The following is a 14,150-nucleotide window of genomic DNA, read 5'->3' on the forward strand; positions in this document are numbered from 1 at the left end:
AAACACAAATACCAATATGAAATTGGACATATTTTGCATTCATCAGGCTTAAAGCCATGCTGAAAGTAAATACAAATGCAATAGCTGCAACGTATAATTGTGTTGAATTTAGCTGTTCTAAGACTAATGAACAGTCTTAAGGATCCTAACTTCAGGGAGATGGAAAATTTTTGATTATTCAAAAGCAAATGAGAGCTACAACAAGAAGAATTGCACATGTAATAAGATCTTACCCCCTTTGGCTCAGGCACAATCAAATGAGTACACTTATTATTGAGGCTCAGCTGGCAATTCCCTCCATAAAAAGTAATCAAAGCCCACAGCGTACTTCGGTCTTCAGATGAAACCTAAAAGGAAGGTAAATAAACCTTTTAGTTCTATTCAACCAGCTGCCTTCTGCTTGAAGAATTTTAGTACAATCCATGACATACCATTTACAAGCCTGGCTAATGTATTACCTATCACTTTTAAATGCCAAATTAGCATGAAAAGTCACAGAGAAGAAAGGGTGACAAAGAGACCAAACAAGAAATGACATTAAACAATTATTTGTAGCCTGTACAGAGAAAGAGAAAACATTCTTTACTCCTGCAAAACTCAACACTAATATATGACCTTCCACAAGATAAAAGTTAGTGATCAAGCAAATAAGATTTATTTATCTTACTTTACTCACTGGCACCTTTGTTAAGGTATCAGTGCATAAGCAAGTAAAATATGTTGACTGAATATTGTGTTAATGCAGAAAAAAGAAGAATAGGAGCAAAATGTAGTCTAGAGTACTCTGTGTTTTAAAAATCACTGTACAGCTGAATACAAGAAAAATTACTGATTGTTCACGGTTTGAAATGTTCACGCCCTCATTTTCAGTGAAAAACTGTTTTAGGTGACAATTAATCTAACATACAGAAATAAGTCATAGTACAACAGAAAAACTAGTACCTCTCCTCAAAAAAAAAAAAAAAAAAAAAAGGCAAAAACAAACAAACAAACATTGCACACATATTGCACATTGGAGTAGATTGAAATATGGTTCACTTCTTACCTGAGAGAGACACGCAGTGACTCCAAAAAAGATCTGACACGATTCTGGAGAAAAGCCATTTACACTGGAAAGCAGGTGTTAAGGATGCAAAATAATTTCAGTAAGAGTTTCCTGAGGGACATTAGAAGGAAATGAAATCGTGTGCATGATATGTCTCAGATATTATCAAGTATCTGACCATTCGAAAACTTTTACCTTTAAAAGCATGTTGCCTTTTTCCAATTCAAGTTATGAGAATCAGGGGAAAAAAAAAACCAAACCACAAACTGCATCAAGACACTTCTAATATTATGACTTATTTTGGTGACATTATAAACTTGTCTCTTCCCAGAACATCTCCCTCAGCCCATCCCAGGATGCTAAACACAGGAAGTTTGGCTTATAGAAGTCCTTACCAAGAGCTTCCTTTCATTATCAAGTGCTTATCTTCCACGCTTAAAAATATGGGAGAACCTGAAGAAGAAACTTCTGCTACAGTCAGCAACAAACAATATAGAAGTATTATAATGCACAAGAAATTTGATAAGACAGACCAAGAGAAGTGTGTTTTTCTAAAATAAAAGCTAAGAGCAGACACCTGTGAGAAAGCTACAGTGTCTTTTTTGCACACTTACTAAAAAAGACAGTAATATGGCAGATTACTTCATTTAAAACCAGTAAGAAATAAATGCATTGCCTTAAAAAAAAAAAAAAAAAAGGTTAGAAAGTAATCCAGAAGCCAGAGGTTTCAGAAATGGCTCAGTAACCAAATGGTAGAATTTTTGTTTGAAGACATCTTTTGGAACCTCAGCTGCCCTTTGCAATTTTTGAAAGACTGGAAAAGTAGAAAGTTTTCTAGCATACATCATGATGATTCCTAGCATACAGCATGGTGATTTAGTCCACAAAAGGCACTAGGGCACCAATTTTCTAATAGTGCAATTTCTCCATCAGAAAGCACACTAATAATGCAATGCTAGGTTATTTAAGCCTGAAAATGTAGCTAATTCAAAGGTGTTTTATTATTTTTTCAACAAGTCCTCAGGAACAGGGAGAAGGCTTACAGATGTGTGACATAACAACAAACATATCAATGGACAAGCTCATATATCAAGAAAAACAACAAATATTAGAGAGATTATCTGCAAACAGTAGTATAAGGAAGCATCAAATCTCCTGTATTTTTTTTTTTCTTACTGAGGTGTAATACTGCATTGGAAGTTGGCTTAGGCAACAGATTTGGGATGTGGGGCGGGGGGAAATCTAGGAGCTGCTACGAAACACAAACTGAGAAAATATCACACTGGGAAGTAAAACCAGAAACACAGCATGAAACTAACATGAAGTTTTCCACCACGCTTTCAAAATTCAATCAGATCTCTGGTAGCAATGCAGATTTGTTTTCAGATGCATGAAAGAGATAGATAAACAAAACAGTATGCCAAAAAGAGCAGTGAGAATTTTTACAGACCTAGTAAATATGGCTTACAGGAGGAAACCGAAAGACCAGAATTGATGTGTTTAGGAAGGTAAGAGGACACATCTTCAAATCCTTTACAGGCTGCCAAATGAAAAGAGAAGTAATTTGTTCTCCCTGTTCAGAGTGGCTCAGATAAATCAAAACAGGGTTAGACTGCAGCATGCTAACAGGGTGAAACTCCAGTGAGGCACTGTGAGGTGACTGGGGAGACTGTGAAACATCCGGAACACTGGAAACATTCGAACACTGGAACAGGCTGCCCAGGGAGGCTGTGGACTCTCCTTCTCTGGAGATATTCAAAATCCGCCTGGACACCTTCCCGTGTAACCTCATCTAGGTGTTCCTGCTCTGGCAGGGGGATTGGACTAGATGATCTTTTGAGGTCCCTTCCAAACCCTAACATTCTGTGATTCTGTGATCCACTACAGGAGGGGCCTTGTGAAACAGGAGAGAACAGTTTGACAGAAATGACCCAGGAAAGACAGACAGACCAGCTGACTTCTGTAACGCCCCTCCCTTTTCTACACTTTCACATGACTTTGCATTTGAGATACATGTACATCACATTAGAAAAAATGACTACAAAACCAGATGTGTATGGTGTTACAACACAAGCGCATACTGAGATTTTTGTAATGAAACACAATTATTTTCCTGTGCTGTTGAGAGATGCACCAGCAATACAAACATTTTAATATCCAGAAGAGACAACACACGGCAAGCTGACAAAAAAGCCCACGGCACTTTAAAACATGTGAATAAATTATGACTGTTATCCAGAATACTCCAAGAAGTTAAAGTCAGATGAACATCCTGACTTTCTCTGTGTTGCTCACTATCTCACCTAAGGCAGAGATTCAGTACTGGATCTTTCAAAAGTGCTCAGTTTTCTACTCCCTGCCTGAACATCTGCTCCAAGCACATAAAGCAGCAACAGCTTGGTGTTTAACTTTACAGAGGTCCATCAGTTTGACTGCAGCTGGCACTCTTCTTATGAATCCAAGTGAAACAGACTCTCTTAAAACAGTTACAATCAGCACAACCACCATGTTGCAAGTGCGTCTGGAAAACAAAAAAGAGGAAATACAACTTTTCTTTCCTCCCAGCAACAAAAATCCAGAAGTGCTCTGCCCCTCTGTCAGCTGTACAAGACTGTGGAAAAATAAACATTCCTCATTCTTGCTTTTGCTGCTATCAAAGAGGTTTAAGAAAGAAATCCCCAGCCCTCTTTATGGCATTATAACCGAGGTTTTCACACAAGAGACTGTCTTTCCTTCTTCACAAAGGAAAATTTTCTTCATTTTTCTGTTACTTTGCTTCAACTGCAGGTTGGTCAGATTTTGCGAACATCCATTAGCAGTGAACAGAACACTGCCTCCTGAAGTTCCCCCGGGGTGGAAACTTTCACAGTTGAATGTTAAAATGTATTCATAAGAAACAGGCAAAATTATTATGCGTTTATATTGTAGTAAGTCATTCTACATCAAACTTCGCCTTTAACAACTGACAGGCAAATGCCCATAAAATAAGTACCAGAATTGGTAAGCCAACATAAAATCTTTAAGGCTCTGACTAGATTCATAAATCTAACTGACAAAAGATGTTTCTAGGACTTGTTTCTTCAGAAATTTAATGCCCACTTTGAGCATTACGCCTCCAAATTAAAACATAAACAAAAGACAAAACGTAGAACCTCAAGCCTCTACCTAAACCAAACCAAAGCAACTGAACAACTAAGTTATTCCTATCAACGACTGTATTTTTTTCACTGTAGTAGTACCTCAAACCCTAATGAAAGGCTGAATGCCACTGCACGAGAGCTATAAAAAGATTGAAACAGAACGAAGTTAAGATTTAACAGCCCGTTTTAGTGACCACTACGAGGCTCAGAATAAAATCTAAAACCACCAGGTTGTAAGGACATGAAGTGCTAGGGAGAATAAAGCAAAGGTCCAAGGACACATTTATTGCTGACAGGTGTACAAAACTGCCTTCCTCCTTGCAACCCAAGAATACGACACCACTGAGACCCGCTCTTTTCATTTGGCCATACCAATGTATACCCACAATAAACACCCCCCGGACAACAGCCATTCAGGGCTGCATTCACACATTTATTGCTACAATTCAGTTATGGATTGCATCACTCAGTGGTTTTATCTGTTGATTTCTCTTCTGGGTACATAATAATGTCAGCTCTTAGAGCACCGTTTTAAAAATGCCTGGTTTTAGAGAGAAGACCAATTTGCTAACAGTGCAACTTCTCCATCAGAAAGAACAACACTAATCACGCAGTGCTAGGTTACTTAAGCCTGAAAATATAGCTACTTCCAAGCCATTTTATTATTTTTTCACACAGTTCTCAGGAACAGGGAGAAGGCTTACAGGTGTATGGCATAAGCAACCATCCACTCCCACCCTGATTGTGAAAGGATAATAAACACATATATTGTTTCCAGATGCAAAACCACAAAAGTCACCAACCTAGATCACATCACAATAATCAAATTATTTTTAATACAGCAGTAGCTCTGCTAATTTCGGTTTTGCCATGTAATGTTTGATGCATTTTTTTCCATTTGGAAGCCAAGTCATTAATGGAAAACTTCCTTCTGCTTAGGTCAGAAGACTATCCATGACTATGGCAAATGTTTCACCCTAACTGCTGAATCCTACCCAACATGTTGATTATCATGATCAAAACAGCTGCAAAGACCTCACTATATAATTTTATCTGATGAATTTAATGTTTTCTCTTCCTACAGTTCACTTCCTGAGCTGAATTCTCTTGGAGAACTCGAGAATATACAGGCTATTTCACGAATACCTGAGACATAGCAAGATGCAAAGGCACATACCTTGAAATACTGAGGATAAAACATGGATTCTGAATCACCAAAGCACATTAAGACCTGAATTCCTAATATGAACACCTGGATTCTTGCATCTACCACCTCTTGTTTTCTATTACAGACACAACCACCTGCTAACCTCATTCTAAAATGAGATCTCATGCCTGACAGCATACCTGCCTAGTCCTGGCATTGTTTGTTGCAATAATCTGCTCTTACCTGTACTGAAATGTATTGCTTTGTTTCAGCTTTTCCATATATAGAATCTTTATCGTGAACGGTCTGAGAAAAAAAAAAAAAAAAAAGCATGATTTTTTTTCCATAATAACAGCCATTGTCACCATTCCTATGATCCAAAGAAAAAATTGAGGGAAACATAAATAAAGATGAAACAATAATAACTGACAAGAAGAAGGAATATGCCGTCCATATGTGAGAATACATGCTCCAAACAAGTTAAGAAACATTAATCTAGCCAAATATGAACAAGGGTCTACCAAAGGCAAGGACAGACTATCCCAAAAATGGGAATACCAACACTATCTGTTAATAAAGTGTTATAAATAACACAGTGTAGATATGGGTTATAGCATATTCACCCCTTACTTAACTCTGCCTCTAGACAAGGCAGACTACGTCATTCTACTGTGAACCAACATTTGCCCACTTACTGCGGTGTAGTGTTTTTTCCTGGATCCTCACAGTTAATTATCAACATGCAGCTAAAATGTTTTGAGTCCATTTGATGCCAGTTTTCTTGCAAGTGCCTATTAAGCATCCCTAATAGCCAGAGGGACAGGAAAACTGAAGTAAGACAAAGAAGCTTCAAGCACGCTGCAATCTTGGCAAGCAAGACACATCCATCATTTTAAAAATTTAATCTGCACATACTTCAGACAGTCTTAAATCCCTGGACGGTATCTATTTTAACATGTTTTCTATAGAAATTATTCAAATGTGAACTTAAAGGATACGGTAGAAGAGCTCCACAGCGAACAGACAAGATCACCCAGGAAGGCTGAAAAATAAAGACCATGAGACATTAAAAACCTTCACATGCATGTGTGAAATGTGAATTACCTTCCAAGTTCATACTATAGCTAGTTTCAACATAGATCTCCCAGCTTTGAAGTTTAAGTGTTTCACAGACATTGTACTTAGGCCTTTACAAAAAAAAGACTGTTCTGATTTATTTATAAGAGTTAATATAAAGACTGCTCAAAGGTTGTGCAGCAATATGGGAGCAAGACCCCTTTATCTTATCCTTCTATTGTGCCAGGAAAACCATTTACAGTATTTATTCATCCTCTCAATTTTTTCAGACTTCCCTGCTCTAAAAAAAAAAAAAAATAAACCCTACCTCACACTCATCACCAAGGAGTCAGGAACAATAACCTTGCATAGAAAAGAGTTCATAAACACACAACCATGAGGGCTGCTATGCACACAGGTGCTAACCTCTGAATGACAGAATTCTGGGACAGTGTTTCCTTCTCTGGGAGAGACGGAGGTGGTAGAGAAGGCAAAAGGTAAAGGACAACGGTCCCAACACAATATAAGACATAAGGGGGAAAGAGTGGCACCACATTCAGTATGAAATGACATTTACTCAAAAACAAACCAACAAACAAATATATTGTGGTAACTATGTATACGGTGTCCCAATTCTTGGTATCCCCCCTCCTTCAGAAAAAGGTATAAAAAATGAACTAAAACCATACAATTCATAATTCCTCAATACTCTGCAAAAAAAATTGGGAGATTTTCCTCCTTCAAGTTTTTCTCTTTCTTGTTCTCTATGCCTTTTCTCTCAATAACAAGCTACCTTTGCCTCTGATTTCTATTCCCTTAATACTTAGTCTAATCTTCTTGATTACAGATCATGCTGTGATATGTTCAGGTCAAACTAAGTGACATTACTGAAAGACTTGCTCTCATCTGGCAAATGAAAAAGTTTAGCTAGTAGCAGTTATAAAGAAAATTATTTAAGTAAGTGGCATTAGAAAGCACTGTAACGGCGCTGATGCCCTTCCTTCACATGAGAACGGCAGCAGTCTTCTTGGAATTAATCAGCACACTCACTATAGCCATAAGATCTCTAGCTAAGCACCTTCTATTTTTTGGAATTAATTCCTACTTCCACACTGTCAGATTAACCCTCATGACATAAGTTATCAAAATTCTCTACTGCCACCAGCAATGACATGGAAAAAATAACCCAAAATCATGTACCCAAAGGTATTGGCAGTGAAATACCAGTGTTTTTTCTTCTAATTACTCTCAAGACTTGCAGAGTGACAAGTTCACATCTTCAAACATGAAGTCCACAAACTTTCACTGGAAAAAACCCAGTACTGCAAGACGGTATCAAAATTCTGGGAACTGCAGCACAAGTAAGGAAAGACTTGAAAAACTAAAATCAAAAGAAAAAAAAATCTACAAGTTCTAATGTTTAAAATTAGCACAGTACACATATGCAGAACCACCATAATCATTTTGCACCTTGCCAATTTTATGTTTAAAACAATCCTCATCAGTCTACTACTTATTCTAAACTGATGTCTTCCATTGCCAGAAGCTTGTAAGACCCTTCCCATCAGAAACATTTCTAAAGTACAACTAATAGGACACCATCTTACAGATGACCAAAGGAAGAATTTTGAAAACAAAACAAAACAAAACAGAAAACAAAAAAACAACCCAAACCACTGATAGATACAAAGCAAAAAAGAGAAAGGAGAGAACAGAATTGTAAAAGAAGTCTATCAGTCAGGATAAAAGTTTGTGTAACAATAATAAAAGATTTTTAAAGACGTTTCACTTGTTCATCATCCAAACATAAATATTTTCTGTTACAATAATGAAGTGTCCACATCAGTAATTTGACAATATCATGGATGAGTCATTCACCTTTACCACAGGGAGATCAAAAACTTCACGAGATTCTCCAACTTCTGGATTGTCCCCATCTTCCGAAATAATATGTGAAGCCAGTGCATTGTAAGAAACTTCCTTTGCTTTCCCAGCTTTCAGAAGTTGAATAACCTAAACCCAAAAGAGAAGAGGGAGAAGTTAATTATTTTTAGCAACTTTTATTTGAGAAAAACATTAATGCAAGAACACACTAACACATGAGAGGAATTAATATGACTTTCTCAGTGGTCCTCCTGTAAGTGGCTAGCAGTCCTTTTGAAGATGCAAATGCATCCCATTTAAAACCTAATCACCAATGGTTTGCACCTCTGTCATATTTTAATCACATAAGTTAAAGATTTACTTTCCAAAATAATTCAGGCGGGGGCAGAAATCTGGAGTGCCAATTTTTTTCCAAAACATATGTTCTTCAAAAAACATCTCAAAATAATTTTCTCTAAGGCAGAAAACCCTTCTCCTCTGTGTTTGTTTTTGTATATGATAGTTTTGGAAGCATTTGAATATACTTTAAAAGAAGAGCTTGAAGTTTAAAAAAAGGTAACCCAATGGTTACTTTAGAAATGGTAACATCATGACTGTACGCTGCAGTCTTCATAGGAATTCTGCCAGATTTGGCCAGTTGTTTACTTGGATAGAGGGAAAAAAAAAAAGTTCATGCATTTTCTGAAAATGTTCATTTAATAGCTAAGAAAAGAATTCCACCTTTGACAAAACACATTTGGTTCCAATATTTCTAGTTCTAATCAATATACCTCAGCTGAGAGTGTATGAGTAAGTGTGAAGAAGCCGTCCAGCTGCTCCAAAACAAAGCAGCCAGACAGAAGAACCAAGGAGAGAGAACATGTCTAATACCGCCTTGGTATGAAAAGGATCTGGAAGCAAAAAAAAGTTGTAACCGCTGCCTTGAGAAGGGAAAACATTCTAACAAAGAGTTGATGTACCAGGGAAAAAAAGTGACGGAGGACAAAGAATGATTTAGAGAAACATGAAAGAAAAAAAAAAAGTAGGATACATGCCCCCAGAGTTACTACCTTTAAGAGCTGGAATTTAAATGTCTCACTCCATCACTCTGTCCTCAGGAAACGCAAGCACCTCACAACTCACATCTTACTCCTATTTTTGCAAGGCCCATATAGATGATGTTGGTTTAAGAGTTCACTATTCTCTCAGCTCAACTGGAGAGAACCCAGCCCTGCTCCCCGAAAACGGGACTCACTTTTATTTGAATAAAAGTAACAGAGAAGGCAGTGGGGTGTAGAGGCGAGGAAGAGAAATATGTTTTTAAAATAACAAGGTCTAGAGTTCAGATGTTAAAAATGCCAGTTAAGATTACTCTTTCCTTTCTCCTTTCCTTATTCAGAAATGAACAGGGGTTCACTTCATAACCATCTTGCAGAACCAAACTGGCATGATGTTCATTCTCCAAAACGTGCCAGGAACAGACACTTATCCCTCAACACCTGCTGGGGACACTCCCTTTGTAGCAGGACGCTCTGTTCACAAAGTGGAGAGCAGAGAGCAAGGCACCAACCGAGGAAAGTATTAATTGGTCCTCATGCAATTACTACCTACCTTGTACACTAAACAAGACAGTGAAGGCAGTGAAAAAGAGAGTCTTTCAAAACGTGGTGTCAGGCTGTTATAAAGCATCTAGGCTAAGGAGAAAAACAAGGATGGAGAAAAGTCACCACTCAGCGAGGAGACAATTTTGGCATTTCCTGGCTGAAGTATTTGACTTGAAAACTTCATTTCTTTAAGAAATCAATTTTTTTGGCAGGGGATGAATATGTGATATTGCCAAGTTACAAAAGAATTACTCTAAAATAACCAAGAAAATCGGTCACAAGCTTGCTGCTCTTGCCACCACGAAGTCAGGAACAGGAGAGAACACTTCCATTTTACACACCAATTTCCTGTATCACAGGATACCTTCCTGCATGAAATCCAGTTAACTGCAAAGTTACACAAGATGCTGTAATTCCAATAGGAAAAGCTAAATCAAAATAAAACACTTTTGAAAACAGCAGATATTTAAGAACATCCCCAGCACACAAGCTCCTTGTCTCACAGAGCTCTCCCTGAGTTACGAGCCCCATTCAGCTGTTTGTTTTTGGGAAAGCTAAAACCAAGAGTGAACATAATGAAAACTACACACCCAAATCTGTCAGATAGTGTGAGAAAGAAGCTACAACTAACGAGCTAAAAGTACTTTTTTTTTAATATCAAAACAATACTGCATTAAAGAGTCTGTGCAAAGAGTCTACTTATGCAAAAAGTTATGCTAGTTTCAGGTAGCAAGTTTAAACACCATAAATACAATTGATAGTAAGTTCACGTGATTATTTAAACTGGTATGAAAAGGCTTTTCCTAATTTAGCTCACGTCAACTTCAAAACTCCTCTCAGAACACAACTTCTTCAGTTTCAGTAGTGCCTGGACTGAAGTTGTATTGGCACAATTTAAGAACCTATACTAGCATCAACCATATACTTGTAACTAGAAAACAAAATGCTGAAAAGCCCTAATACGATCATTGTAATAATCCCGCACTTTAGGTGTTAGCTTAAATCCAATAAGTGACATTTCGTTTTTTTTGGACATACACATTTTATTTTTGTTCTTTCCCACTAAAATCTGTGTTGGAAGAAACAAGAGGAATAGTTCAAAACTAAGAAGACAATGAGCATTAAAAAAAAAGTAAAATAATAATAAACCAAGAGATAACCAGAAACTAAACACCCTGCTCATGCTGCATTTCATTACTTTTTATCTCTTTCTGTATGAAATACTGATTTTAATTGGTGCTACCAAAACATGATGATTTGGGTTTGCATCTTTTAGGAAAGCAGCAAAAAGCATTTATTAAAAAAAATAATAGCTGGCATCTACTCCTCAGCCCTGTAAGGTGTGAGCAGCCAAGTGCACATCCCAATGGAATGGATTTAAAGCTGGGAGCCAGCAGCCTAATTCTCCCTCATTTGCCAACGAATATCTAGGCACAATTCCAGACTTTTGTTTCCCTTCCAGTTTACGCTGCTTATGTTTTAATAGGTAGTGGGTATGCAGTTATTCACCTGAATATATTACATTGTTTTTCTTACTCTTGGATTTGTTTTGATTAAGAGTGTTCATTTGTGCTAGGCCTGTTTTAATATTTATCAGGATAACTGGTCTTTCATGAAACCATTTGGAAATTCAAGCTGATCAAAGCGTGCTCCTCCCCAAAAGACGGGGGAAACTTATTTTCAAAAATCAAGCTAGCAAATGTTTGTATATAAATAAGTTAAAAAACTTCAAATATATTTGTAAGCTTTATGTTAGTAATGGAACAACATTTCACTATAAAAACTGCTTAAAAGCTATTTCTTGAGCTCGATTTATAATTTCTGCTTTCTGCCTCGGTTCAAAATACAACCACTAAGTACTGCTGTGGTTCAGGTTGCGCCCTGGGTACCACAGAGGGCACCTGCAGAAGGGAGGACAAAGGCACCCATGAAGAGCTGGTCCTAAGCTCAGCTCTGCACAACGTCCTCGCTCTGACAGGGCTCTGCAACCCTCCTGGGTGCAAGCCGTTTCAGCACACACAGCACCAGAGTGAACAGTGCTTGAACAGGCCAGCCGGCTACAGAAACAACTCAGGTGCACAGGACTTCTCAGTTCGGGCATCACTCATGGTGAGAAAGTGGCTCAGCAGCTCCCAGCACAGCTGAGCTCAGACGCAGTGCAGCCAGTTCCATGCAGTGCTGGGCCTGAGCTTACCAGTGCTGCCAGAGCCTTCACTGTCTGCCTGCAACCCCAAGAAGCCATCCACAAACTGAGCAGAATTTAGGGGACCTAATTTAGAGCAAATTGAAGCCATCAGACAATGGCATTAGCCGCTAAGAAGAATAAAACTTAAAATAAGAAAGAAAAGTAGCTGAGTAGGGTGCTTGTTTAGTCACTCTGTGGGAATAACGCTGATTGTCTTGCTATGTCAACACAAAACTAACTACACACCTTTTGGGACACTATGTATATAAGATAAATGATATACAAGAGTATTATTGGTTTTTGCATTCATCTTCATACACATAATATTGCTGCTCTAGGCTTTTTTAAAATACAGAATTGTTATTTAAGCTCTAACGCAGTTAAAAAATTTAAGCCTAAAGACTTTGTTTTGTTTTGTTTTTCCTCTTTAACTATATTCCTAGCCTGTGTTTCTTTTAGCATATAATCCTATCCCTATGAATAAAAAACATCTCAACAGGTCAGTGCCTACATCTGACGTTCACTTAAAGGCCCACAAGACTCAGTGAATGCTGGGACATGAGATTAAAGGAACTCAGAGGCTTGACTGCAGCAACTACCAAAGCAGCAAAGACTTTCAGCGTGAAACATGCAAGAATCTGTTTGCAGAAAGGTGCTGTCCTAAAGCTACATACAGTACACTTGAAGCACTTGTCTAATTGGACATGCCACAGAAAGCTTTTTTTAACCACCTTAACCCAATATGACTGGGTGTTATTAACTCTCAGGCCAACTTCATCATCTATGTCAGGGGCATCAAACTGACTTTCACCAGGCGCCACATCAGCCTCGCGGCTGCCTTCAAAGGGCTGAATGTAATTTTACGACTGGATAAATGTAGGAGTAGTTACATGTAGGGTCAAATTCACAGAATCACAGAATGTCAGGGATTGGAAGGGACTTTGAAATATCATCTAGTCCAATCCCACTGCTGGAGCAGGAACACCCAGATGAGGTTACACAGGAAGGTGTCCAGGCAGGTTTTAATGTCTCCAGAGAAGGAGACTCCACAACCTCCCTGGGCAGCCTGTTCCAGGCTCTCTCACCCTCACTGTGAAGAAGTTTCTTCTCATATTTAAGTGGAACCTCCTGTGTTCCACTTTGTACCCACTGCCCCTTGTTCCATCATCAGTTGTCACATAGAAGAGCCTGGCTCCATCCTCGTGACACGCACCATTTACATATTTATAAACATTAATGAGGTCACCCCTCAGTCTCCTCTTCTCCAAGCTAAAGAGCCCCAGCTCCCTCAGCCTTTCCTCACACGGGAGATGCTCCACTCCCTTCATCACCTTCATGGCTCTGCGCTGGACTCTCTCCAGCAGTTCTCCGTCCTTCCTGAACTGCCCAGAACTGGACACAATATTCCAGATGCGGTCTCACCAGGGCAGAGCAGAGGGGGAGGACAACCGAGTTATCCCGGGTGTTGCCCCAGGCCAGGGCTGCACGGTCAGCTGTCAGCACCTTCTGCTCTTTGCCTCCTCTGGATCCGGGCAGGGACCATACGGAGATGACACCTCAAGCGCATCACCAGCCCTGCACACACAAGGGGTCCGAACGGTCCCGTGGTGGCCACCAGAGCCACGGGGGCCCTGGGCTGTGCAGGGACGGCCAAGCCCTCCTTCGTGACACCCCCCCCGCCCAGAGCGGCCTGTCCCCGTCCTGAACCCGGGGAGGGGCCGGGGCTGGCACGGCGGGACGCCGAGGGCGGGCGGTGGGGCCGAGCGCGGCCCTGCGGAGCGCCCAGCGGCCGGAGCTGCGGGCAGAGCCGCTGGCCCCCGCGGTGTCCGGCTGCCCGCCCGGGCCGGGCTGTGACAGGAAGTCCCTTGGCCCGCCCCTCCTCCGCTCAGGCGGCGCCGGGGCCTGCGCGGCGGGGCCGCGGGTTCCCGTGGCGGGTGGCAGCGCTGGCCGCGCGTGCGGCCGGTACCCGCCGTTCCCCCAATAACAGCAACAACAACAACGCCCCCGCGGGCGCGCGCGCTCCCCCTCCCCCGCGCCTTTCCCGGGCGCGTGCTGCGAATCGGCGCGTGAGCCTCGAACCGGCGCGGGAAGTGGCGTTGGGGGCGGAGGG

General features: G+C 40.2%; 1 protein-coding gene across 1 annotated transcript in view; it reads right to left on the reverse strand.

Moving 5' to 3' along the window:
• Window positions 1-14,150, reverse strand: part of PAXIP1 (PAX interacting protein 1) — a 37,029-nt gene that overhangs the window by 22,688 nt on the left and 191 nt on the right. Inside the window, exons 2-5 of the mRNA XM_065628804.1 lie at window positions 8,267-8,401; window positions 6,331-6,374; window positions 1,046-1,109; window positions 234-347 (exon numbers count right to left, since the gene is read on the reverse strand). Of these exons, the coding sequence (XP_065484876.1) occupies window positions 234-347; window positions 1,046-1,109; window positions 6,331-6,374; window positions 8,267-8,401 (357 nt within the window). The remainder of the gene's footprint in view (window positions 1-233; window positions 348-1,045; window positions 1,110-6,330; window positions 6,375-8,266; window positions 8,402-14,150) is intronic.

This window comes from Caloenas nicobarica, chromosome 2 (assembly GCF_036013445.1).
Source record: "Caloenas nicobarica isolate bCalNic1 chromosome 2, bCalNic1.hap1, whole genome shotgun sequence".
In the NCBI taxonomy this organism is placed as follows: Eukaryota; Metazoa; Chordata; class Aves; order Columbiformes; family Columbidae; genus Caloenas; species Caloenas nicobarica.